At 35.8% G+C, this 25,356-nt stretch overlaps 1 protein-coding gene across 2 annotated transcripts in view; it reads left to right on the top strand.

Moving 5' to 3' along the window:
- Nucleotides 1-11,800: 11,800 nt before the first annotated feature.
- Nucleotides 11,801-25,356, top strand: part of LOC148848777 (mitogen-activated protein kinase homolog MMK2) — a 35,247-nt gene continuing 21,691 nt past the window's right edge. Inside the window, exons 1-2 of one of the 2 annotated variants that reach the window (XM_088949382.1) lie at nucleotides 11,801-12,610; nucleotides 20,713-20,842. In XM_088949382.1, the coding sequence (XP_088805508.1) occupies nucleotides 12,447-12,610; nucleotides 20,713-20,842 (294 nt within the window). In that variant the 5' untranslated portion in view covers nucleotides 11,801-12,446. The remainder of the gene's footprint in view (nucleotides 12,611-20,712; nucleotides 20,843-25,356) is intronic. The other variant, XM_088949383.1, reaches the window with a different exon arrangement.

Below are 25,356 nucleotides of genomic sequence, written 5' to 3'. Positions count from 1 at the left end.
GTATGTGATTCTTGCGCTTTCTGGTCTTAGAATTCCTCATTTCCTTGCCTTCTAAAGAGCACTAACTTGAGCTTTGGAGTGTTCCAACCGGGTTCCTCCCCGGAAGTCTCAATTTTCTTCATTGTTTCAGGCACCTCCAATCTCGTCAGAAGCGAGGTAACTGGCAGCTAGGACGGACCAGAATCCGCATCATCACCTGGGTATGTTGGGGCAGCTTAAGAATTCACCTAAGTGAGTGATCATAGTGACATGATCAACCCCTTTGTCGGACAAAGTGAATGATCAGGGAATGCACTGTCTCTGATGAAAACCTAAACTACCGATAGTTGATTTCAATTTTGTTGAAACTTGTTTTGTAAAATATATTTATATAGAGATATACATATATATTATGGTTTTACAAAATGTTTCCAAACGTTTTAATTCCCGGGATCCATATGAGTAGAGAGTGTAACACTGTACCTTGCAACCGAGGGAGAGGTCCTCTCTTATTGAGCAGTGTTGATCATTAAGGGATGAGAGGTTAAGTGTAAGATCAATTTGGGATAATAAACCTGATGGGATAATCTCACATCTACCCACAATCCTTGGGCCTTCATAAGACCGCTGGACCCAATGACCATTTAGTGTAAATGTTGGGCCCATTAAGAACCCATACTGATGGACTCGGGGGTTCACTGTATTAAGTAGTGAATTTGGTCAGGCCTTGTAACAGAGGCTAGGATGAACCCATATGGCTTATGTGGAGATCAATGATAGGGTCCCCCATGCCATACAAAGAGAGCTTAGCTAACCGGCATCAGAAGGAAGTGAGCCTAAAAGCTTAATGGGCCTAAATCCCATTTCAAACTGGGTTAATTGGATTAATTAAATAGGGGGCGAATCTGGGTATGGATCAGCAAATAAGGATAAGAGGATAACTCTTATCCATTTAAAGAGTCCAGATCCAAATAGAGATTTGGATAAGGAAACTTCTAATTTGATTAGGAGTAGTTGATCTTGATCTGTAGATAAGATAAGTGATTATCCTTATCACTTAAAGAGTTTAGATCCAAATAAAGATTTTGATCAAGAAACTCCTAATGGTTCAGCTATCCATATGATGGATGGGAGAAAGAAATTTTTAAAATTTCGCCCATCCACCCTGCATGGTTCAGCCATCCATATGATGGATCTTTCATCCCTTCAGCTATATCCACCCATTTGCTCCAATCTTGATTAGTTGCCTGGCCCCTTCTAGTGTCCTTGCCTCGACCTTTGCCTTGGCTTGTTCCTGCATACACAACTTTGTCCTTACCTTGGACCTGATTTTCGTGTTGTGCTGCCCTTGGTTGCTTGTCCACCTTGGACTAGATTGGCCCCCAAGGCCTTGCCCCATGCCCAGTTGTAGGGCTGATAACTTCTTCATCATTGCACATGTCCCATCCACCAAAGGGACCATGCATGAGGCCCCTACCACCATAATGCACAACGCCCGTGCATAAGGTATGGGCATAGCCCGCACATTGTTGAAGAAGTCCATACTTAATGCATCTGGTAGTCATCCATTGGCACTCTGTCAGCTCCCTAGTTAGATGCTCACCCCCTAAGCAATGCCCTTGATCTCATGTGCTTGGGAATTAATTGCCTTGATCATGCCCATGCTCTTTGTGATCTCTACTAAGCCCAAGCACTTTCATTCCCCAATTAAGACAAAGTTGTGAGTTGCCCTTGTATCGATCATGGCCTGAGTCTTCTCACCATTGATCAACGCTTCCACATGCATCAGCCTTGACCTGGTCGTGGTCTTGGCTGGTCCCTTAACCGGCTTCTCCAGCTTCTTAACACTGAAAGTAATTGTATTGACCCAATCTTGGCCTCCTTATGGCCATATTCTTGCTCTCCCTCCTTGGCTGTAAGGGAGTTGAAGACCTTCTTCTTGGAACAATCCCTGATCATGTGTGCTCCATCACATAGGAAGCACTTGAGTGACTTCTTCTTTGGGCCCTTAACTTTGTCTCTCCAACCGCTACTCTTTCCATCCTTCTGGTCTTGAGAGAACTGGGGCTTAAACGATCCTTCTTTGGCATAGGCCTTATCTCCCTCACATTTACCCTAACCCGGTTTGGTGGGTTGGTCTTTGGTCTCCTTCTCATACTCAGTGAGTTGCTTAGCAACAACCATGGCACTAGCCATGTCTTGAACGCCACGGTGCCTTAACTCTTGATCTATCCATGGCTGAAGGCCTTCCATAAAGTGGAATAAGAAGTCATTGTCTGTCATGTAATCCCTTAGAGTACCTGTATGCTTGAGGTGCCTAAGGTTCTTCCTAGCAAGGTACTCAACATTCTTTAGGTATAATTGCTTCTTGATTTCTCTCTTAGAGTCCTCCCAAGTATTCATTGTGCATGTGCCATGTTCAACATCCATGCACCGCCTACGCCACCACAGCATGGCGTTGTCTAGTAAGTACATAGTTGTAATGTGCAACTTTGACCTCTTGTCCTCAAGACCAACTGCCTCAAAGTATTGCTTCATATACCATCGGAAGTTGTTTAGCTCACATACATCTCACACTCCCTTGAATGGTTTGGGTTTAGGGGTCTTCACCTTCACCACCTCACGAGCTGGGGCAGATAGTCCTCCACTGGCCATAGCCCTCTTCCATAAGGCATGATTTGCTTGCATCTCCTCCATCTTGGCTTGATGCTCAACAATAGTCCGGTACATGGCCTCCATTTGGCCTTGATACTATATGCGCAAAGCCTAAGTGGCCTTAGTAATACTATCATTCATGACCTCCTCAAACCTGGATAGCTCCTTCTCAAAGAAGTCTAGTCTGCCATTAAGCTTCTCAATCTCCTTTGGGACTTCACCAAGAGTCATCTCCACCTTGTTTAGCTGTTGGTCTAGGCTAGCAACCTTATCCAAGGATGCCTCCTGGTTCTTGTTACCATGCTTACTCTTCTTACTCGACTCCATCTTCGTCACATCAATCCTTGTGGCATCCTCCACTTCAAAGACAATGTTCTTCTCATCTTTAGCCATGTGCTTAGTGTTGATGAGGTTCTGATATCACTTGTCATGGACCTAAGCTCATCTAGCATCTCTTGCGGTACTTGGGCAGCAATCCTTCACTCCATAAGTCAGCCTTCCCTAGTTAGAGTATTCTCCTGGCTTTTGAAACCAAGCAACTTACCAAATCATCCCTCACACTAAAGCACACACTTAGGCAATAAAGGCACAAAGTACATAAGGAAAGAGAGATAGAAAACTCAAAAAAACTTTTTGTATTGCTCAAAAAAGGGACACAACACTTGATTGCTTGGCTCTATGTAAATGAAGGAGGGGATCCCCTTTTATAGACCTTATACATGTACAACAAATTTTTGTCCTAACAATGAAAGAACACATCCAATCATCAGTATCAAATTCACTACCAAATCTAGTTAACATGGAATTGCATACTTTGTATACTAACAAAGTTTGGCTCGACTTGGTTGAATAGCACCCATACTCCTAAAACATGCATCATAAATAACAACTGTATTTTAGCAATCTTTTTTATGGATTTTTTTTCTACTTTTGGAGGTTTGCAAGTAAGATGGCAATTGGTCCTACTTGAAGGGGACTAGTCTTTGGTATTTGTCTCCACTTTTTTTAGACTCACTCAACAACAAAACTTGAAGGGGACTACTCTTTGATATTTGTCTTGTTCTGCTAAAGTGGAACAATATAGTTGGAGACAAAGTTTAAAAAACAAATATGAAACTCAATGATACGATGCATAACGCCACTCTTATTTAGAATGAAAGGTTAGATCTTTAGATTCAAAAGCTCTGAGCCTTAACGTAAATAGGATTGGAGATCTTTAGATTCCTTTGCCATAACTTTTACACTCTAAAGGGAACTTTTTCCTTACATAGTCTCGACTATTATATGATCCTTTATATATAAATTGAATTAATAAATCCATTTAGGATGTAAACTTTTGGGAACAACACAAATCCAAACTAAATGGCTTTCAAATAGAAAAACCATGCATTGAATTGCAAATCTAATTATTTATTCTTATCTTGCATTTAGTTATCATATCAAATATGCTTTCTATTCTAGTGGCATGAAAAGGAAAAAAAGGTTCAGTGGTAAGAAGATAGTTGATGATATAGAAGCTAGCTTGATTTCAACTTTAAATGGGCTTTCAAATTGTCTAATTAGACAAGTTTCACCATGAGAAATACTTAGTCAATAAATAAAGCTTGTCTTGATCATTCTTGAAATCTTCATAATCATTTTGTCTTTCATATTTTGAGCAGTGCTAGGACAGTTTCCATAACCATCATGTTTGCTTCGTTTCTAGGTTCTAAACCATTTAAAATATACCTCAGGATTGTTGTATCTCAAAACTAAAGATCCTGAGGCATACTAAGATGTCCTAGATGTTGGAAGTATCTAAATGTTGGCCAATCTACTTAGTATCTTTATTGTTTTATCTTTTTCCTATGTAATTAATTAGATTATTTCAATAATTTTTATCTAGTTTTTGGTAGTGAAGTAGAGAAAAATTATTACCACTTTCAATTTTTCTTATGTTTTCACCTATTTCCCCCAAATAAAGGCAATGAGGAGAAACAAATTAATGAGCCATATGGACTTCTTAAGAACCAGTACAAAGTTGCTTCTTTTGGTTGGTCATGATTGAACCCTCTAATCTACCATGTGCTTCTTTTTTTTGAAAATAAAAAAAAAATGTTAAAATTAAAAGAAAAAGGTGAATACAAGGGTGAAGATCAAAACTAAACAAAAAACCAATCACCATCCTCTAAGATCCAAACTACATAGAAAACCACCAATACACCCATAGAGGAGGACTATACTAAGAAACAGTTTACCTACTATTATTTCTCATGTTTATGAACCTAGGTCTCCTCTACCAAGGAGAAAGATGTCAGCATGCAAGTGAAGAATGTGATTGCTTTCCATAAATTATCAATACATTATCTGTATAATCTCTCTCTCTCTCTCTCTCTCTCTCTCTTCTATCTATCTATCTATCTATCTATATATCTATATATATAAAAGAAATCAAGAAATTTTCTCATTTTTTCAAAAATTTTAATTTTTTAATCCACGTTTTTTTTTTTTGCATTTAACAAATCAAATTCCTACACTTGATACATTTTTTGCCACATCGACTGGCTTTCCAAGTGCCATGTTTCATTACAATTCTAGGAGGGTTTATCATGTTCGAAACCTCTCCTAGATCATTTCCAACTGAAACAAGACCAAGCCATGAAAGATTCTAAACCATTGTTCTTCTTCTACTCTTCAAGTCAAATTTTCCACATTTTGTTCTCACGATCAATCTACCTAGACCTCTATCTTTTTTTTTTTCATCCTATTTCTCTTCACGTCATAGCTTCTATAGTGGTGGAAGTAACTTTGTTTGAGAGAGAAAAAAAAAATAACAGGGGCAGAAGGACACCAAATTGGTAAATCACTTCACCATCTCCTTTCTTCATTCTCTATTCTGAACCCAATTTAAGTTTTATTGTTTATTTCATTAAAAGTAAATTCTGAACCCAATTTAAGTTTTATTGTTTATTTCACTAAAAGTAAGGGTAGGAAGATGTTTGACAAGAAATAGGGGCGCATGTAGACCACGCGTGATCAGTACATTTTGCTCTTGAATAGTGGTAGAAAATATTTTTTTTTCTACATGTTTTCGACTGTGGAACACTATAGATGTGATTAGTAAGAAAATAGTTTAAAAAACTGAAAAAAAAGAAAAAAATCTAATGCTGTTAAAAAAACCTGTTTTGGAAATGTCTTCTTATACACTATTGGAAGATTTACTGTGTTATACACGGTTGGAATATTATTTTCAATAATAATAACAATATTATTACAATTAATTGATTATTACCAACATTATCAATAATTTTCAATAAACCTCATCAATTATTTAAACTAAATACTCTTTCAAACTGTAATTAACAGCAATTACATTTAAATTATATTAGAAACTATAAATAATATAATTAAATTTTAAACCATGATTAACAGTATTTATATTGAAATTGTATATTTAGATATATTTTAAAGAGCAAAAAAATAATTTAATTACCAAAAATTGTCATAAATGAGTAGAAATGGATAGAAGTTAATCAAGAAAATAACCAAAAATATATTACAAATATTTCTGAAAATATGATAATTTCCAAAAATTAATGGGAATAGCATAAAATTACCAATAATTAACAAAAATGTCACAAATATCAAAAATTATCCAAAATATTACAAAAAATGAGTTAACGTTTATTGTCGAATAAATATGATAGATTGCCAATGAGATGTTCTCATTTCCCATAAAAAATTACCTAAAATCACTCTCTCCCCCACACTTTCCCAATAATCTAAATAATCTCCTCTCCTAAAATTTCTCCTAAACCACCTTCCCCACTATCCCCACTTTCTCCTGAATTATCTCTAATTCCTATTTATCTCCTAAATTATCTCTAATTCATATTTATTCTCTACCCACTTTCTATTTATGTCTATCTAAAGAAAGTTTGAATTTAAAAAATTAAGAATTATTTAAATATTCTAACGAAATTATATAATAGATTTAAAATATTTAATAAAACAAAAAAAATAATTATAATAGATTTAAAAATATTCGTATAATAATTTTATATTTTTCAAAATTCATCACGAAATTATGTAATAAATTAAAAAAATTATTAAAAGTAGAAAATAATTATAACATAATATTCAAAATAATAATTTAATGATTTACAAAATTAATAATGAAATTCTATAATAATAGAATAAATTATAATTTTATGGATTATTAAATAATTAATATTTTAAAATTTAAATAATGATATTATTTAAATAACTAAATAATATTGCAAATAACTAATTTCACTTATATAACTTAATAATTCTAGAAAATATCTTTCAAAAAATAATATTTATTAATTATAATTTTAAAATCTTAATCTATATTTATTATATATATATATATTAAAATTAACCATTAGTGAAAATCGACCAACTTGGATTGTATTAGTTTGGTTGAATGGTTCAAAAGATTTAAACTGAAAAACTAAATTTTAATTTTAAAAATTATAGTGGCATTATTAAAAAATGATTTTAAAAATTAAGTTTATGATATAAGATATTTTAGATTAAGAAATATGGGAATTTTCCCACTTTCTCATATTAAATAATTATATTTAAAATATAAAATATTAATATATATCTTTGGTCAGGTCATTCTATTTTGGTCGATTTACAAATGGCCAAAACAAAACTGATCCAACCTGGTCGGGTTGGGAAATTGTTGAAGCAAAGCCAACCAAAAATACTAGAAAACTAACTGGGTTGGTTGGTTTCATTAGTTTGATGAACAACCCTAGATGAAATTAATTATTGTTATTTTTTATTATAAAAATTTAATAAAAGTAGTTTATAAAATATAAATAATTATTAATTATATATTTAAAAATTAACAATATAAAATCTATTATACTTATTTCCAAACACAACTTGATTGGGTTTGGAAATTGTTGAACCAAAGCCGATTGGAAATACTAGAAATTCGATGAACTTGGGTCAAGTTGGTCAATTTCATTGGTTTGATTAACAACCTGAGCTAAAATTAATTATTATTAATTTTGTATTATAAAAAATATTAGAAGTAGTATATAAAATATAAAAATTATTAATTAATTAAAAAAGCAAAATACAAAACAGTTGTATACTTTCATGTGTTTCTATTATTTAGCTTTCGCTTAACAAAACCCGTGCATCGCACAGGTCCTTACTAGTATACACTAAAACATAGGAGTCTAGGAATTTTCTCCTTAATTTGAATTTTTATTTTTTATTCCATGTCATCTTTGAAACAACCAATGAGATGCTTGCCTTCCACATAAAAAATTACCTAAAATATCTCTCTCTCCTAAATTATCTCTAATTCCTATTTATCCTCTCCCCCATTTTTTATCTATATCTATTTAAAATATTTATTAAAAAGAAAAAAATAAATAATAGATTTAATAATATCATATTATTAATATTTTTATATTTTTATAAAATTAATTCATCACAAAATTATGTACTAACAATATAAATTATGATTTTCTACATTATTCAATTTAAATGTAATTAAAATGATAAAAATTTAATGTTCAAAAATAAAATATTATCTAAATATTTAAATAATTATTAACAAAATATTTAATATTATGTAATAACTTTTAAATAAATAAAATTCAAATAACAAAAAATTTTAAGAATTTTATATATTACTTAAATATTTTCAAAACTAAATGTTTTAAATAATGAAATATTTTACATAACTATATCTTAAATAGTTAGAATAACTAAATTATGAAAAAAGTTTAAGAAAATCTTAAAAATACAAAAATAATTATAACATAATATTCAAATTAATTATAATTTCATATTTTACAAAATTAATAATGAAATTTTGTAATAATAGTACACATTCTAATTTTATGGATTATTAAATTCAATAAATAATTAATATTTTAAAATTTAAATAATGATATGATTTAAATAACTAAATAATATTGAAAATAACTAATTTCACTTATATCAATTAATATTTCTAAAAAAAAAAATTTAAAATCTTAATGTATATTATATTGATATACTAAAATTAATATTTATTATGTTTTCAATAATTATTGATTTTTTTTAGATAATAAATCTATAATTGTTTTGTTATTCAATATAACTTTTTTAATAACTATTGGAGATTAAACCATTGTTATTTAACTTTTAAAATTTAATTTATTGTACTTATTGTATTTTTATTATAATTTATTGATTAATATTTTTTAGATATTAAACTATTATTTGAGATTACACTATTTATGGACTAATTTAATATATTTTTTAGTATTTATTGTATTTTTATTAGTTATTTATTGTAATTATATTTTCAATAATTGTGTATTTTCACTAAAAATTTTCAATAATTATTGGATATTAAACTATTGCTATTTATTATAAATTAGACTATTAATTTAGTTGAAATTAGGAGCGTTCACAGGTTGGTTCGATTCGGTTGTAGGCTGTTTGGCCAACCAAATTGACTTGGTCAGGTTGGACAGATGGTCACCTGAAACCGATTGGTCGGGTTAGTTCGATTTGATTTTGGTTGTTTTATAAATGATCAAAGCAAAACTGATCCAACTTGGTCGGATTTGGAAATTGTTAAACCAAATCTGATTAGAAATACTATAAAATGTCAAATTGGTCCGTTTTATCAGTGTGATGAACCCTAGCTGGAATTAATTATTGTTATTTTTGTATTATAAAGAACTATTAAAAGTAATATATAAAATGTAAATAATTATTAATTATTTAAAAAAATTATAAAAAACTATTAATTATTGCTATTTTTGTCCCGCTAATCTTCTAGTATCTATTACCATTACCAGCAAGTAATCTTTTTTGCGTGTTTAGTCCTTTTTCCTTCGGTAGTTCACAGGCTATGCGTGCGTGGGACTCTCTTTCTTCCTCTTATGTAGGATTAGTTCTTTTCCTTTGTAATAATATTTCAACAATTAATTAACTTACGTAAAAAAGATGTGTAACTGTGTAAGTTTAGGGCAAGATAGAAGAAGAAAATGCTAGAAAAAGGTGACAAAAACTGCTTAGAATTGAGAGCATGATTAAAGAGAAAAATGAGAGATGGGATATGAGATAGTTGTGTTCAGTCCTCTCACCCTCACATCTCGTGAACACGCAACCAACCTAATTAAATATAATCCTTCAAAAGTTGAAAGCTCAATCTGGGACAATTACTGCTGATATAGAGCGACGAGTGGTGGCTGTATGGTTGATGGCCAATAAGTGGAACAAACTTGGCCATTCATTCCTCATGACTTTGGGGGTTTGTAAGTTTGAAGACATGTCACCTCTTCAAGGTGTCAAGAAGTGCAGTATGACTCCAAGTAAAGAGCAATCCCTGAAGCAACTATACCCAGACCATATGGCCTCCCATTCCATCACTCCTACTACCTACCGATATGGTAATTATAATTGTAATCTCTTCTCAAATTAAATAAACAACGCCTTGCCACCACCCCTTGGTCTGGCTCATTTGGTTTAATGTAAAGGGTAGATAAGTGATCTTTAGGGGTGTACATGAATCAAGTTAAGGTTCGACTATGATATAAAAAAGATATGATATCCAAAAAAACAACTAATCAATAAATCAGAATCATAAATTAAACGTGATAAGGAACATGGTGTTATTTATCAAAATTCATGGGTGGGTTTTGATTGGTAAAAAGTCTTTCTATATCATATCTTTTCTGCATCATAAATTTTCCCATCAAGTTATTTATAAGTTATTTGAACTTACATTTTTGAAAGGGTTAATTCCTCAGTTTGGCTTTAATTTAGCTTTGAGTTTGAGCTTGAATAATCTAATATATAGGGTCCCATATTAATTGAGGTGAGCTCAAACAGCATGAAACTCGGTTCATAAAGCTCATGGGGCCTAATTGAGTTTATATAATATTTTTAATTTTTTATATGTTTAATTATTAATGTTTTATATGAAGCTTCGTTCACTGTTGACCTTAGCCCGAACTCAAGCCTTGTGATATTTTACAAAATATGAGCTCAAATAGTCTAATATTCGGATCAGTTCGATTTGAATCCACCTTAGAGGTGATGCATTAAAGCTAACTGATTACCAAGCCATATACGCAATGCTACAAAGTTGAGACTAAGTGTCGGTTTGTTGGCAGGAATAGGATTTGGAATCACAATTGAAATTAACCATTTTGATTTCATCTATTGGGTTGGATTGAATTGGAATGCAATTCCCATTTTGATAGAATGGGATTCTATCATTTGAGGGAATGGTCAATCTCTCCCCTCCTTTGGGAATGAGAATCCCATTCTAACCGATTCCAATTCTAATTTTGATTTATATTTAAACCAAACAGGGCAGCAGGGAGAATAGACTATTTTGATTTCAATTTTAACTTTGAATCAAATGGATCCTAAATAAAGGCTAATATGAACATTAACCTATTTCTTATAGTCATCTTTATGTTTCATGGAGTACCAATCAATGGGCAAAACTAAGAGGGACAGTCTGTCAGCTTGGTAGGTGAAGTCAACGCTAGACCTTTAATGCCCATTTAAAGGGCTCCTCGTCTTGCAATGTTAGTTGTAGCGAAAGGTGTGTTTGGTGAAAAACTCAGAAAGTTGAACCCTCTCAAAGGGCTGCTAAATTAGAGCCCGGATTTCCTGCCCATGAGAATTCTGTCCACATTTATCGTAGTTATATATGAAGAACATCTCATCTTGTGCATAATATTATGCAGGAAGAGAGATATTCCCAATTCATTGGGGATAGTGTATTGTAAATAGGTGTGTATAGAATTCTGTGGGCAGGAGATCCGGTTTCCCTAAATTTGTGGTAACTTGTAAAGGATGATAAACTGAATGGAAGAGAAAAAAGCGTATAGGAGATTAGAACAGATTTGAAAAGTAGCTTTGGGAATCCAATGTCAAATTCAATATTTTCTTGAGGGCAACATTGATATGGCTACATACCAACAAAAGGTTGGAAGAGGATCTTCTCCTTAATGCACATTTAGTCATTTACTTGGAAACATCTCCCATAAATAATAATTTAAAAATATGGGAGATATTCTAGGATCTGCGTGTAAGCCACCCTATGTGAGGAGAGGATCCGGTCTCCAAAAGGTGTGGCCCAGCGTTCCAATGGTTCAAAATGGATGGCATAGTTCAATTGCTTGTCCGTAAGTTGTGGGTGGGCATTATTTTACGACCCACTTGAATTTTCAACTGTAGAAGCTCGACTTTTCGCAGAACCAATCACCTTTTTGCTGCTCTCAGTGGACGGATTTGTTTTTTGGAATCCTGTCTGTTTCTACTGATCCAGTCATTCAACGAGATATCAACTTATCAAGCAGTTTTGGCTTTTCGTTGAAGCATCTGGTCAACTTATGGAAGGTACAGATAAATGTGAAACAAATCAAAATGCTGGTCAATGATAGCTCCAGAGGTTTTAATGACGTGAGGATTGATAGTCCATCGTTGGGAATTCTGGTAGAGCGTACCAGGGAAGAATGAGTTAAAAAATGAGACGGAATGAAGCAGAAATAGAGCGAGCGCTGCCACGCGCGGTCTATTTCAAACTTGACTTTTCACGGATTTGCAAAGCATTTAACACGGAAAGTATCGTTTAACCTAAAAAAGGAGAAACAGAAGAAAATTCTTAAGATAAAGGTATAAAACTACCGACAGGCGAAACCTCTCCGCCTCCGGTTTCCTCCCCCTAATTTAGCGAAGGGAAAGAGAAAAGAAGCGGAAGGGAAAGAGAAAAGAAGAGGGATCCTCTTTAGTCTTTGCTTGAGAATCTTCTGTTTCGGTCACTGAACATGTCTGCGGAGGCGGGTGCTGCTGAAAGTAATAATATCAGGGGAGTCCTCACACATGGAGGTCGATATGTTCAGTACAATGTGTATGGGAATCTTTTCGAGGTCTCTACTAGGTACGTTCCGCCGATACGACCCGTCGGTAGAGGTGCTTACGGCATTGTCTGGTAATTATTTCATTTCTTGCTTAATTTTCTTATTCCAAATTCTCATAACTCGACATGTATGCGACTATCAAGATTTATCTGGTTTGAACTTCTTGGGTTGTCATATTTTCTTCAGATTTCAACTAGGTTTTGTGGGATTTGGAAGATCGTGCTGAAAATTTGCTGGAATTCTGATTTGGTTTATGGGCTTTATTACTTCTTCATTTTCTTTCCCTCTCTGATTGATCGGTTGGACAGAAATATTTTAGTGTCAGTCAAATTATTTGAATTGGATTGCAGGAAAAGAAGGCCAAATTGGGTATAGTATGTGAAAATTTCGTTGGAAATACAGGTAATTAGATGCCCTACTTGATGTCAAGGGAATTCATACTTAATGTATGTTTACAAATTTAGGGTAACGACGTAAAACAATTATATCGATAGGTACGACTTGTGTCTTGCACTAACATCAACTCAAACTAGTAGTCTCTCTCTCTCTCTCTCTCACACACACACAAACACTTGCATCGAGCTAAAAACTCTTTCTAGAGTGGAGATAGTTTCAGAGAGATGCTGATGTCTGTATTGTCATAGAGTTGACTTTTACTGACGACGTGGGAAATGATTACTTAATGCAAATAATTTCCTCAACTAATAATTGAATTAACCGTGAAATGCTTAAGTAGATCATGTCACACAGATTCAACGTACATTTGCAATGAACTGTAGCCGTGTCAGTACATAGATCACACTGGGGTTCTTTGTAGTAACTTCTTTCCACCCAATTCCTCGTCAAATTTGCTATTGGACAGAAGACTTGAACATTGACTTGCTTTAGTTGTGAAGCAAACAAAGTCATTTAATTTTTTTCACTTAAGTCTAGTCTAAGACTTGCACCGTCATTGGTGACAGGCTCAACTTCTACCTTTTGGTTTGTATCGTCCCAAATTTGTCTGGTTTTTCTTTGAGAGACATTCAAGGGGGATTCCAAAGTGGTGAATCGGGTGCTTGTTATTGATTATCTCATTTCTCTGTTGTAATGGCTGCCTAAACTTTGATTGTAGTCTTTTCATTTTTTGGACCCTCTACTTCTATCCATTCTTTGTTGCTCTTCTTGCCTATCTTTTTCCCTTATGCAGTTTTTCTTACAAGTTAGATTGCTATTCTTCCAAAGCATGGATGTTACTTGGTCAGTGAAGGTAGATTAAGTCAGAGAATGATCATGCTCATTGAGAACTTTGAATTCTTACAGTCATGCTTTCATGACTGCAATTAGCTGTAAATGGGCTTGTGGAGTAAAAGCTAGTAAAATGGTTCTCCCAATCATTATGAAGATTCACTTATGGTAAAACCTTTAGTTGTGAAGCCATTGTGCTGACATCTTGGTGGGAGCCTCATGCACTGGGTTGCCCTTTTTATATTTATTTATTTTGCATCGGTTACTTTTTACTACAGAGATAAGTTGCGTCTGTAGGATACTTGGAGATCATGCTACAAATTTGTGATTTGTTATCCTCTGTCTTTTACAACCAAAACTTGGACAAGATTGCTGTTTACATTATATCATAAAATATTTTCCTTACCTTCTTATCAAGATATTATTTTTGCTCGGTGACTGAAGTCCTAGTTGGATTGTTGCAAAGAAAAAGAAATTGTAGTTGATCCTTTTATTATGCATCTGCTATATCTCATTCTTCAGAGTCCAAAGTCCGAACTTTAAATCCTTCCCAGCAATCCCGTCTGTATCCATAAAACTGTTTAGATACATCCATATATACATACATTGATTGCTGTGGCTGTTTTGAGGTATACATTTCTGGAAACTTTGATGATCAAAACAAAGATGGGTACTTCTTGTAATTTAAATAGTAATGTTTTTAATGACCAAAATACTCTTTGAAAAGCAAATAATTCCTTTGTTTGTTGGTTCTTGTGCAAAACTCTAAGCAAGGTTGCAACACTAAGAGTCTCACTTCTCAGCCTTCAACCAAGTTACAGAGACAAATCTCAAAAGATTCGTTTACTCTCTAAAAATGGAAAAATGAGGTAAAATGCCTTTTATAGAAGAAAGATAGATTGTCTTGCAAAGCAAGAGAATTAAATTACAGACATAGGCAAGGTGCCAACTGGCTGGTTGGTAAGGTCTCCTGCTGTTGTAGTGGAGATTTGGGATTGAATCCTGCTTGCACCTGGGTTGGGGTGGTTTATGGGTTTGGGGGATGGGCTACCCCCTGCTGTGTGGTCCCTTGGGGAAAACAGAAAAAAAAAGAAAAAAATTGCATACATACCAAAAGCATTACTGCTTTTATTTCTTTGGAATCCACCTTGGAATATTCATTGTCTTCTGCATTAGGCTTGTTGGAGTGGGCTTGCATATAGGCCGAGGGTAAATAGGCTTCCATTGAAGGGGCCACTATAGATGAAGAGTATGTAGGAATTATGAGTAGCCCAATAGCTATGGTCCTAAGGCTCATTTTCCCCATTTTATGTAAATCTTCCTTTCTGCAATTTCTGTTTCCTGTAATTGTCGTTCTAACCACTTTATACAGACAGGGTAAGGGTGTCAATGGACCGGTTTTGGATTGGATTCCATCCAGTCCAAAATCAATTTGGACAGACCAACAAGACATATTGGATTGGACCAATCCAGTCCAAAATATTTATTAGATTCGATTGGACCTGGTCCGTTCATAACAAATTTATATTGGATTGGGTTGGATTAAGCCAATATCTGGTCCATTGATATAAGATAAGAATATATGTGTCAATGGACCAGGTTTGGGTTGAAACCAAGGTAAATCAAAATGAATTTGAACAGATTGGATGGTCCAGATATTGAATTAGACCGGTCCAAATTGATCCAAAACTTTGTTAAAAGACTGTTATTTATCTAAGTATAGTACTGCAGGGGTACTCTTGTACTTTCCTCCTTTTATTTTTTATGTTTTGTCGCCCTAGTATATATACCAAAAGCTGGCGTTGCTAGCAGTACTTTTGCTCTCAGTTCTCTCTTCCCTCTTCTTCTCTCTCACTCTTCTCTCTTCCTCCATTCTTCTCTCTTGCATAACATGGTATCATAGCGGGACTATCAGATCTGAAAGGAGAAGTCGATTGAGCAGTTTTCTTCGCACCAGATTTCCAGATCTTCTGCCCTCATCTACTATTTAGCTGATTGAAGATCTCATGCACTGAATTAACTTTTCTCCTTCTCCTCATTTTTTTCTGGTCATGTGCCAGGGCAGAACCTATACTAGGTCTGCTGGTTGGATGTGAGGTGATCAACACCTATTTCTTTCCTTTTTTTGTGGGGTCGACTGATCCCTATGAAAACTATAGGTCGTGAAGACCTTTTGTGTGCTGCAATAGCAGCTTTTATGGTGAACTAAAGGCTAGAAAGTGACTTGTACTTGCTATAACAGCTTTCTTGTTGATGCGTAGGTCAAGAGATGACTTGTATGCACTGTGGCAACACCTGTGTTGATTCTGTAGGTCAAGGGGTGACCTGTTAGTGTTGTAACAACACCTGTGTTTTATAGAAAAGAGTTGTGGTTCCGAAGAAAAAAAGGGATTTCCTTTCTCCCTCAGTGTTGGAACTTTTTTTAAGGTTTTGTGCCCACTTTAAGAGTGTTTTTGAATCTGTAATCATGAGTGGTGAAGATTCTACTACATCCAGTGTTTCCTCAATGCCGAATGGAATGAGTGGGGGTGTGGACCTATCCTTTCCCATTGACTGTTATTCCTCTCGATGGATTAAATTATTTAGAGTGGTCAATCTATTCTGAATTGCGTCACTATGCAAAAATCTACCAGTTATAGGTAGAATCATCCACTTGTAAACAGGGGGAGAGGTGTCTATCTGTGTACTACTCAGACTTGACCTCTGTCTGGAAGGAGTTAGAATATTACCAGAGTGTGGACTGGAAGTGTGATGAAGATGCAAAATTGTACAAAAAACTTGTTTCACAATAGAGAGTGTTTGCTTTCCTACATGGTTTGAACCCTACATATGAATCTATCAGAGTCTAGATCTTAGGTAGCAAGGATCTTCCATCCGTCCAGGAAATTTATGCTCTTGTACAATCAGAAGAAAGTAGAAGAAATTTGATGAACAATTTTGGAGGGGATGCAATTGTGTTGGCAGCGAAAGGGAGTGTTACTACTGATGGGGGAAATACCTTTAAGAAGGGGGATTTTCAGAAAAATGTGGATGACAAGGACAAACTGTGGTGCACTCATTCTTAGAAACTCAGACACACTTGAGACACATGCTGGGATCTTCATGGGAAGCCGAAATGGGCTCAAGATTTGAATAAGAAGCAAGGTTCAGATATGAATAAAAAGCTAGGACAACAAGGTACAAGAAAACACACTATGGAAAATATGGCTACTCAGGAGAATCAACCCCTCATTACTACTGTGACTTAGACACATGCCTCTAGATCTGACCCAAGGGAGGATATTATGAATTCCTTCCGTGACCAATTAGAGCTTTATGGTAGAGCAATTTGTCAGATGGATTCTCCTCCCTCAACTTCATTTGTGTCTACATCAAGTAACTCTACTATAGCTTTCCATGTAGCATCTCATACCCATAATATTCCTTGGATCATTGATTCTGGAGCGTCTAAACACATGACTGGTAAGTCCTCTTACTTTCAAACCTATCACCTCATTTTTGGAAGAGACAAGTTGAGACTAGCTGATGGATCATACTCTACCATAGCTGGTCAAAGAACCATTTCTCTTCCCTTTTGCCTTACTCTGTCTAATGTTTTACACGTCCCAAAATTTCCCATTAATTTGTTCTCTGTTAGTAGTATTAATAATTCCTTAAACTGCTCAGTGACCTTTTTCCCTTCTTATTGTGTGATCTAGGATCTGGCCTCGGGGAAGATGATTGGTATAGGATGTATGGTGGATGGGCTTTACATGTTGGAGAATAAGGCTGGTCTTCAAGTCACAGAGTGTAAGAGTCAGTCTTGTAAGAGTCGCGTCTATTTATAACACAGTCGTCTTGGTCATTTATCTTTTGAGTCTTTAAAAATTGTGTTTCCAGAGTTGTTTAAGTCAGTATCAGTGTCCGAATTTACTTGTCAATTGAGTAAGCAGTGTAGAAATCATTTCTCTTCAAAGAATAATAAATCTACATTTCTTTTTCACATTATTCATTCTGATGTTTGGGGTCCTGTTACTTTACCATCTGAGAGTGGCTGCAAGTATTTTCTTACCCTTATTGATAATTACTCCAGATATACATGGGTATATCCCATGCGAACTAGGGATGAAGTACCTAAAATTATCTAAGATTTTCAGCGGATGATCTTCACCCAATTTCAAACTGAAATCCAAAATTTTCAATTGGACAATGCCTAAGAATATTTTCATATATTCTTGCGTGGTTCATTTCACCGTAGCTCTTGTTCCTGAACACCACAATAAAATGGTGTTGCTGAAAGAAAGAACTGACACATTCTTGAAGTGGCTTGGGGATTACTATTTCATATGAATGTCTTGAAATGTTTTTGGCTTGGAGGCTGTCCTTTGTGGTACCTATCTCATCAATCGCATGCCCCCTCGTTGGTTAGAGTGCAAAGCCCCACATCAGTTTCTTTTCCAAAAAGCTGTCACCTACTCATGGAAAATTAGATCCTCCTTGTGTGTTTGGGTGTCGTTTTGTTCAAAATCTATCACCCACTCATGGAAAATTAGATCCTCGTGCCATTCCTTGCATTTTCTTGGGGTACTCCTTCACTCAGAAGGGATATCGATGCTTTGATCCTATTTCTTGGAAATTTTATGTCTCTATGGATGTCTCCTTTTTTGAGAGTGAGCCTTTCTTCCCTGTTTCTCCTTAGGGGGAGTGTAGGAATGAAGGGTAACTAGTTCAACTCCCTCTTCTTCCTGATCCTCCTTCCTTTCATGTCTTCTTTCATCATCACAAAGGCCAACCGTGTTCAAGAGCTGTGGGGAACCTAGAAGCTATACCACCAATGCCATCAGACTCTCCGGGGGCGGATCATACCCATTCAAGTACATTGGTTCCTGTTGATGTTCTTGACCCTATTGCCATTGACACTTTTGTTGCTAATGTCCTTGACCTTCCTATTGCTCACCGGAAAGGTGTTAGGTCTTGCACCACTAAACACCTAATTTCCCACTTTGTTTCCTATGAAAACATTTCACCATCCTTTTGAGCTTTTCTCTTTTATAGTGACAGTGTCCCTATCCCTAAGAATGTGGCAGATCTCTTTCGATACCTAAATGAACAAATGCTATAATGGAAGAAATTAATGCTCTACATAAAAATGGCACATGGGAACTAGTAGATCTTCCTGAGGGGAAGGATCTAGTTGGATGTAAATGGGTTTTCATGATTAAACACAGGGCTGATGGCATCGTGGAACGGTATAAAGCTCATTTAGTGGCAAAGGGGTTTACACAAGTGCATGAAGTAGATTATGTAGAAACTTTTGCTCCTATTGCTAAGATGAACTCCATTAGAGTCCTTTTCTCCCTATCTGCTAATCTTGAGTAGGACCTACATCAACTTGACATCAAGAATGCTTTCCTGAATGGTGACCTTGAAGAGGAAGTATACATGGTACAATCCTCTGGTTTTCGGGCTCAAGGCAATGAACATAAAGTGTGCAGGCTAAAGAAATCATTATATGGGTTGAAACAATCACCAAGAGCCTGGTTCAGCAAGTTCCATGTAGCAGTACAACAAAAAGGATACAAGCAGTGTCAGCTTGATCACACATTGTTTGTGAAGATAGGGGAAGGGAAAATTGTAGCACTGATAGTATATGTTGATGATATAGTTATCATTTGGCGATTGGAAGGATGAAATTCAGAAGTTGAAGAATTTTCTTGCTACCCAGTTTGAAGTGAAGGATCTAGGTCCTCTAAGGTATTTCCTTGGGATTGAAGTGGCCCGCTCAAAAAGGGGGATCTTCATTTCCTAAAGAAAGTATGTCCTAGATCTACTCCAGGATATAGGAAAATTGGGAGTGAAGCCAATTGATTCTCCTATTGATCCTAACCACAATCTAGGTGACTATCAAGGTGAACCCATCAAGGATGTAAAATTGTTCCAGAGACTTGTAGGAAGACTGTTATATCTTCCTATGACTCGACCAGACATAGCTTATGCAGTGGGTGTTCTTAGCTAGTTCATGCATACCCCTAAGACTACCCATCTTGAAGCAACAAAAAAAGTTCTTAGATATCTTAAGAAGTTCCTAGGTGCAGGCTTGTTCTTAGATCTAGTGTTGAAGCTGAATACCGAGCAATGTCTCATGGACTGGTTGAAATTATGTGGCTAAAAAAAATGTTGAGTGAGTTGGGTTTTCCGGTTGACGGACCTATGACACTATTCTATGATAACAAAGCGGCCATAAACATTGCTGCTAATCTAGTGTTGCATGATAGAACTAAACACATCGAAGTCGACAAACACTTCATTAGAGAAAAGGTTGTCACAGGGTAACTGTGTACTCCTTATGTTAGCTCTAAAGATCAACTTGCAGACATCTTTACGAAAGGGTTACACCACTCACGGCATCATGATTTATGTGACAAGTTGGGCATGATTGACATCTGTCCCAACTTGAGTGGGAGTGTTAAAAGACTGTTATTTATCTAAGTATAGTACCGCAGGGGTACTCTTGTATTTTCCTCCTTTTATTTTTTATGTTTTGTCACCCTAGTATATATACCAAAAGCTGGCGCCACTAGCAGTACTTTTGCTCTCAGTTCTCTCTTCTCTCTTCTTCTCTTTCACTCTTCTCTCTTCCTCTGTTCTTCTCTCCTGCATAACAACATTCATTGGATTGGATTGGACCTGGTCCATTTATAATGAACTCACATTGGACTGGGTCAGATTGGACCAAATTCAGTCCAATTGACGCCCCTAGCCAGGGACAATCATGTTGATGGTGAAAACTCCTTAACAATACTCACATGTCAAGTCTTAGTCAAGTCATGTTTTTCTACCAAGAGTAGTTGTCTATGTTGACTTTTAAGGCAATTTTAAAAAGTTAATAATTTCTCATTTTCTTTTCTTGATTTATAAGTTGATAACCTTTTGTCTATTCTATATAATTTTATTTTCTTTTCTCCAGTGCTGCAGTGAATTCAGAGACCCGTGAGGAGGTTGCCATTAAGAAGATTGGTAATGCGTTTGACAACAGAATTGATGCTAAAAGAACATTGAGGGAAATTAAGCTTCTGCGTCACATGGATCATGAAAATGTAAGTATTTTGATGGGTAGATTGTGAAGTGTAAGTTTACATACCATTTGATTGTCTTTATCCCTCCCACCCCCAGAAAAGAAAAAAGAAAAACTGATAAAGTGGATGATTATTATGTTATAGAGATTGATCAAACAATTGCAATGTTCTAAAAGATAATTTTTTCGCTATCCCATCCTTTACATCCTTTTGTTAGTTTTGGTGTAGCTTGTAACTAAGCTGTCCTAAGTTTCGTTATATGGTAAGAAAGGGCATGATTAAGAAAACCTGATAAAGTGGATGATTATTATGTTATAGAGATTGATCAAACAATTGCAATGTTCTAAAAGATAATTTTTTCGCTATCCCATCCTTTACATCCTTTTGTTAGTTTTGGTGTAGCTTGTAACTAAGCTGTCCTAAGTTTCCTTATATGGTAAGAAAGGGCATGATTAAGATTGATGAAGTGGAGATATCCTCAACTGATTACTTCTGTTACCTAGGATTATTCATCCATAATGAGAGAAATTGAAGAGGGTATTTCCTACAGAATTAGATCTGGGTGGATGAAGCAGAGGAGTGTATCCAGTGTACTGTGTGACCAACATGTACCAATGATGCTAAAAGAAGGTAAGATGGCTATAAGACCAACAAATGTTATGTGGAACAAGTAATAAACAATCAAGAAGCATGCACAAAAAATGAGTGAAACTGAGATGAGGATGCTCAGGTGGATAAATGTCGACTAGAAAGGTTAGGATCAGAAATGGGTGCATATAGTTGATAGGATGAGAGGTCGACTGAGGTGGTTGGTCATGTGCACAGATAACCAATGACTTGTTGGGAGTAGAGGAATCTAAAAGAGCAAGGGCAAGAGCAAAGAAAACGTTGCTTGAAGTGGTAAGAAATGATTTAAGGACTTAAACCTCAACAGTAAACATATAGCCAGTCCCAAATAGTTGGGATTTAGGCTGAGTTGAGTTGAGAATGTGTGTATGTGCACATATGTGCGGTCGTGCGTGTGTCTGGTTGGTGTGAACATCAAATTGTTTGGAAAAATATATATTCCACTAGATTTATCCAAATTATTAATAGGGAAAATTCCCGATCAGTACCCTGTACTTTGGCTCGAGTGACAATTTGGTCCCCAAACTTTAAAATGCAACAATTCAGTACCTGAACTTTCAAAATGTGACAATCCAGTACCTGCCGTTAACCAGTCCGTTAATAAGCCGTTAAGTGACATTTGAAAAGTAAAAAATGCCCTTCAAATGCCATCTAATTCTCTTTATCAACCACCCAAATGTTGCCAAAAAACTGAACAGTCCCAAATCCTAGCCTCTTCTATTCAAAAAAGTTGGTGACTGTTTAGAAGAATCTAAAATTTGGGACTGTTCATTTTGTCGTCAATGTTTGGATGGTTGGTAAAGAGAATTAGATGGAATTCTTAGGGAATTTTTGACTTTTCAAATATCACTTAACGGCTGATTAATGGACTGATTAACGACAGGTACTGGATTGTCACATTTTGAAAGTTTGGGTACTGAATTGTCGCATTTTAAAGTTCGGGGACCAAATTGCCACTTGAGCCAAAGTACAGGGTACTGATCAGGAATTTTCCCTTATTAATAAGGCATACCAAATAACATAAAATTATTAAATAACAGATCTGGCTCCAATTGACAATGCTTGATGTATCTCTTATTGTTTGATTCAGCTTGGTACTAGAGTTATTGTGGTTCATTTTGAGCAATTTGACAACTAGTCTTCTTCAAAAGACAATGGAGGTAACTGCTTTTGCAGTCTTTTTTGTGTTTGCAATAATGTGATCTGGTCCTCACAACTTATGATAATTTTAATTTTTAAGTCTACATGAAATGTTTTTGCCTTTTCCAGTCAAAGAAGAGAAGAAACAAGAGAGAAATACAAGTTGGTGGGGTGTGTTCTATGTCTGGCATGCCCAGAAATATATATATATAATGTGTTAATGGACAATTCTATCCTTACAAGAATGATAAGGTACAACAGTGTACAGATGTAATGTACAAGAAGAAATAAAAGAATGGTAAAATGATTATTAACTTCCATCTTCCTCTATACTCCTCAATTTGATGCCTAGACAAGAGCATCAATTTGTTCATAAAAAAATTGTGTCTAGTGCAAGTCATAGTCCTGGTGAAAAGATCAACCAATTGAAGATTGGAGGACACATAAGGAAGAGTGATGTGACCTACAGTGAGAAGATCTCTAATGAAGTGGCAATCCACCTCTATGTGTTTAGTCCATTCATGAAAGATTGGATTTGAGGCAATCTTGATTGCATTCATGTTGTTAGCAAATAAAGGAATAGGGGCTAGATGATTAATAGCTAGATCATGAAGAAGGGCTTGAAGCTAGACAAGCTTACTGCAAACAAATGATGGCATGATATTCAACTTCTGTAGATGTATTGGAGATTGTCTATTGCTTCTTGCGCTTCCAAGAGATGAGAGAATCATCTAAGAAAACACACCATCTAGTGGTGGACCATTTGGTGTCAGGGCAACCGGCCTAATTAGCATCAGCATTAGCAATCAACTGAGGAGATGAGGAAGACGAGAAGAAGAGTCCATGAGACAACGAGGTTCCTCTCACATATATGATAATCCAAAGGATTGTGGAGAAATGAGGTTGTTGAAGAGTAGACACAAACTGGCTAACTATTTGTATGATATGGGATATATCTGACCGAGTCAGAATGAGGTAAATAAGGCTGCCAACAAGCTGACATTATAAGGTGGCATCAGGAAGAAGTTGTCCATCATCCTTACTAAGCTTTAGGTTGATTTCCAGTGGAGTATCAACCTACTTTAGATCAGAGAGATTGGTCATCTTGATCAGATCACTAGCATATTTCTGTTGATTAACAAGGTATCCCTAAGCACTTTGAGCGACTTTAAGACCAAGAAAGTAGGTCACTAGACCAAAGCCCTTCCAAGTCATCACCAATAATAAGTATGTAATCAACGTACACCAATAGAAGAGTCAAGCCCCGAGGATGCTTGAGAATAAAGAGGGAGGAATTTGAGGAACTCTGTTAAAATCTTACTTCAATGACAACCCCATAGAATCTCTCAAACCAAGCTCATGGAGTTTGTTTGAGGCCATATAATGATTTCTTAAGTCCGTAGACTAAGTTAAGATCATCATAGTAGCTTGGAGGAGGCTTCATGCACATTGTCCCATAGAGATGCCCATGAAGAAAGGCATTCTTCACATCCATTTGGTGAAAAGTACATTGCTTAATAGTAGTGATGGCAAGGATAAGTCAAATAATAGTCCTCTTGGCAACTAATGCAAACATTTCCTCATGGTCAATATCATGTGCCTGTTTGCACTGTTGAGCAACAAGGCAGGATTTATATCTATTCGGATTGCTATTTGAATTCACCTTAACAGAGTACACCCAACGACTACCAATAATGGAAGCATTTGGTGGAGGAACAAGTTTCCAAGTATTATTTTCCAGTAGACCTTGAATTTCATAGTCCATAGCAACTTTTCTATACTCAATTGCTATAGCTTGGTGGTAAGATTTTGGGATATTTGTGGAAGACAAAATAACAAAAAGGGAGCTATGGGTTGTAAGAAATCCATAGCGATTAAGAGGATGAGAAGGCGGAGGTGGCGGCGGCGGCGGGTAGAGGAATGACCACCAGCGCTGCCACCGCCACCTCTGCCTCCGGCCACCTCCAGCAACGTTGCCGGAGGCAGAGGTGGGCGGCGGAAGGCGGTGGCGGGTGGCGGCGAACGGTGGCTCTGGTGAACAAATAGCAAGAAGAAGAAGATGAACAGTGTTTTTGCCCTTTATTGATATTATTTTTAAAAAATTAACCTATTTTTGAATTTTTTTTAAATATATTACTTTTATTGATATTAAACCCCAAAAGTTGCCCTTCTATGCTAGAAACCCTTTTTCCTTAGTGGTTTTCAGACCCCTCATAGGAATAGCTACATCAACAATAACTGAATTTAATATCCAAGAAACTATCTGGGTATTATTGATTATCCACTGTTTCAGCCCTTTAGCATCTGCAACATCAAGGATGGTTGTGGTTCCATCCAAATAACCCCACATACCCTTTCTTTCAACAAAAAACTGGTAATGGAATTTCAAGAGAGCATAGTTTGATCTGTGGAACTTCACGGAGATGAAGTCACTCCTTTTGGATCCCATATTCAGCCAAGAAACCTTAAAGAGAAGTCAGATAATCACTAGGAACCACTGAAGATCTTAGAATCAATAGGCAAGCTAAGCCCAAAACTTGAGTCTAGATGAGTTAAGAAAGGAAACCGTAAGTAGCAGCTGCCCAAGGAAGAAGATCAAAACTCCTTCAAATGTTCACCAGAGCAAGAGCTGTTTACAGGCTAGAGAGATCAGGTCTAGGCATCAGTGCATCACCAGATCTGAAATCTCTCAAGAGAGATCTAATGAAATCTCTCTTGCTGGTTGATCAATTCAGCCCTATACTCTTCCACCGATTGAAGGATCCATT

Source organism: Nelumbo lutea, chromosome 6 (assembly GCF_056320005.1).
Source record: "Nelumbo lutea isolate HS-2025 chromosome 6, American lotus-T2T, whole genome shotgun sequence".
NCBI classification, from domain to species: Eukaryota; Viridiplantae; Streptophyta; class Magnoliopsida; order Proteales; family Nelumbonaceae; genus Nelumbo; species Nelumbo lutea.
The sequence above is the reverse complement of the archived record's forward strand: the minus strand, read 5'-3'. Positions and strand labels throughout refer to the sequence as shown.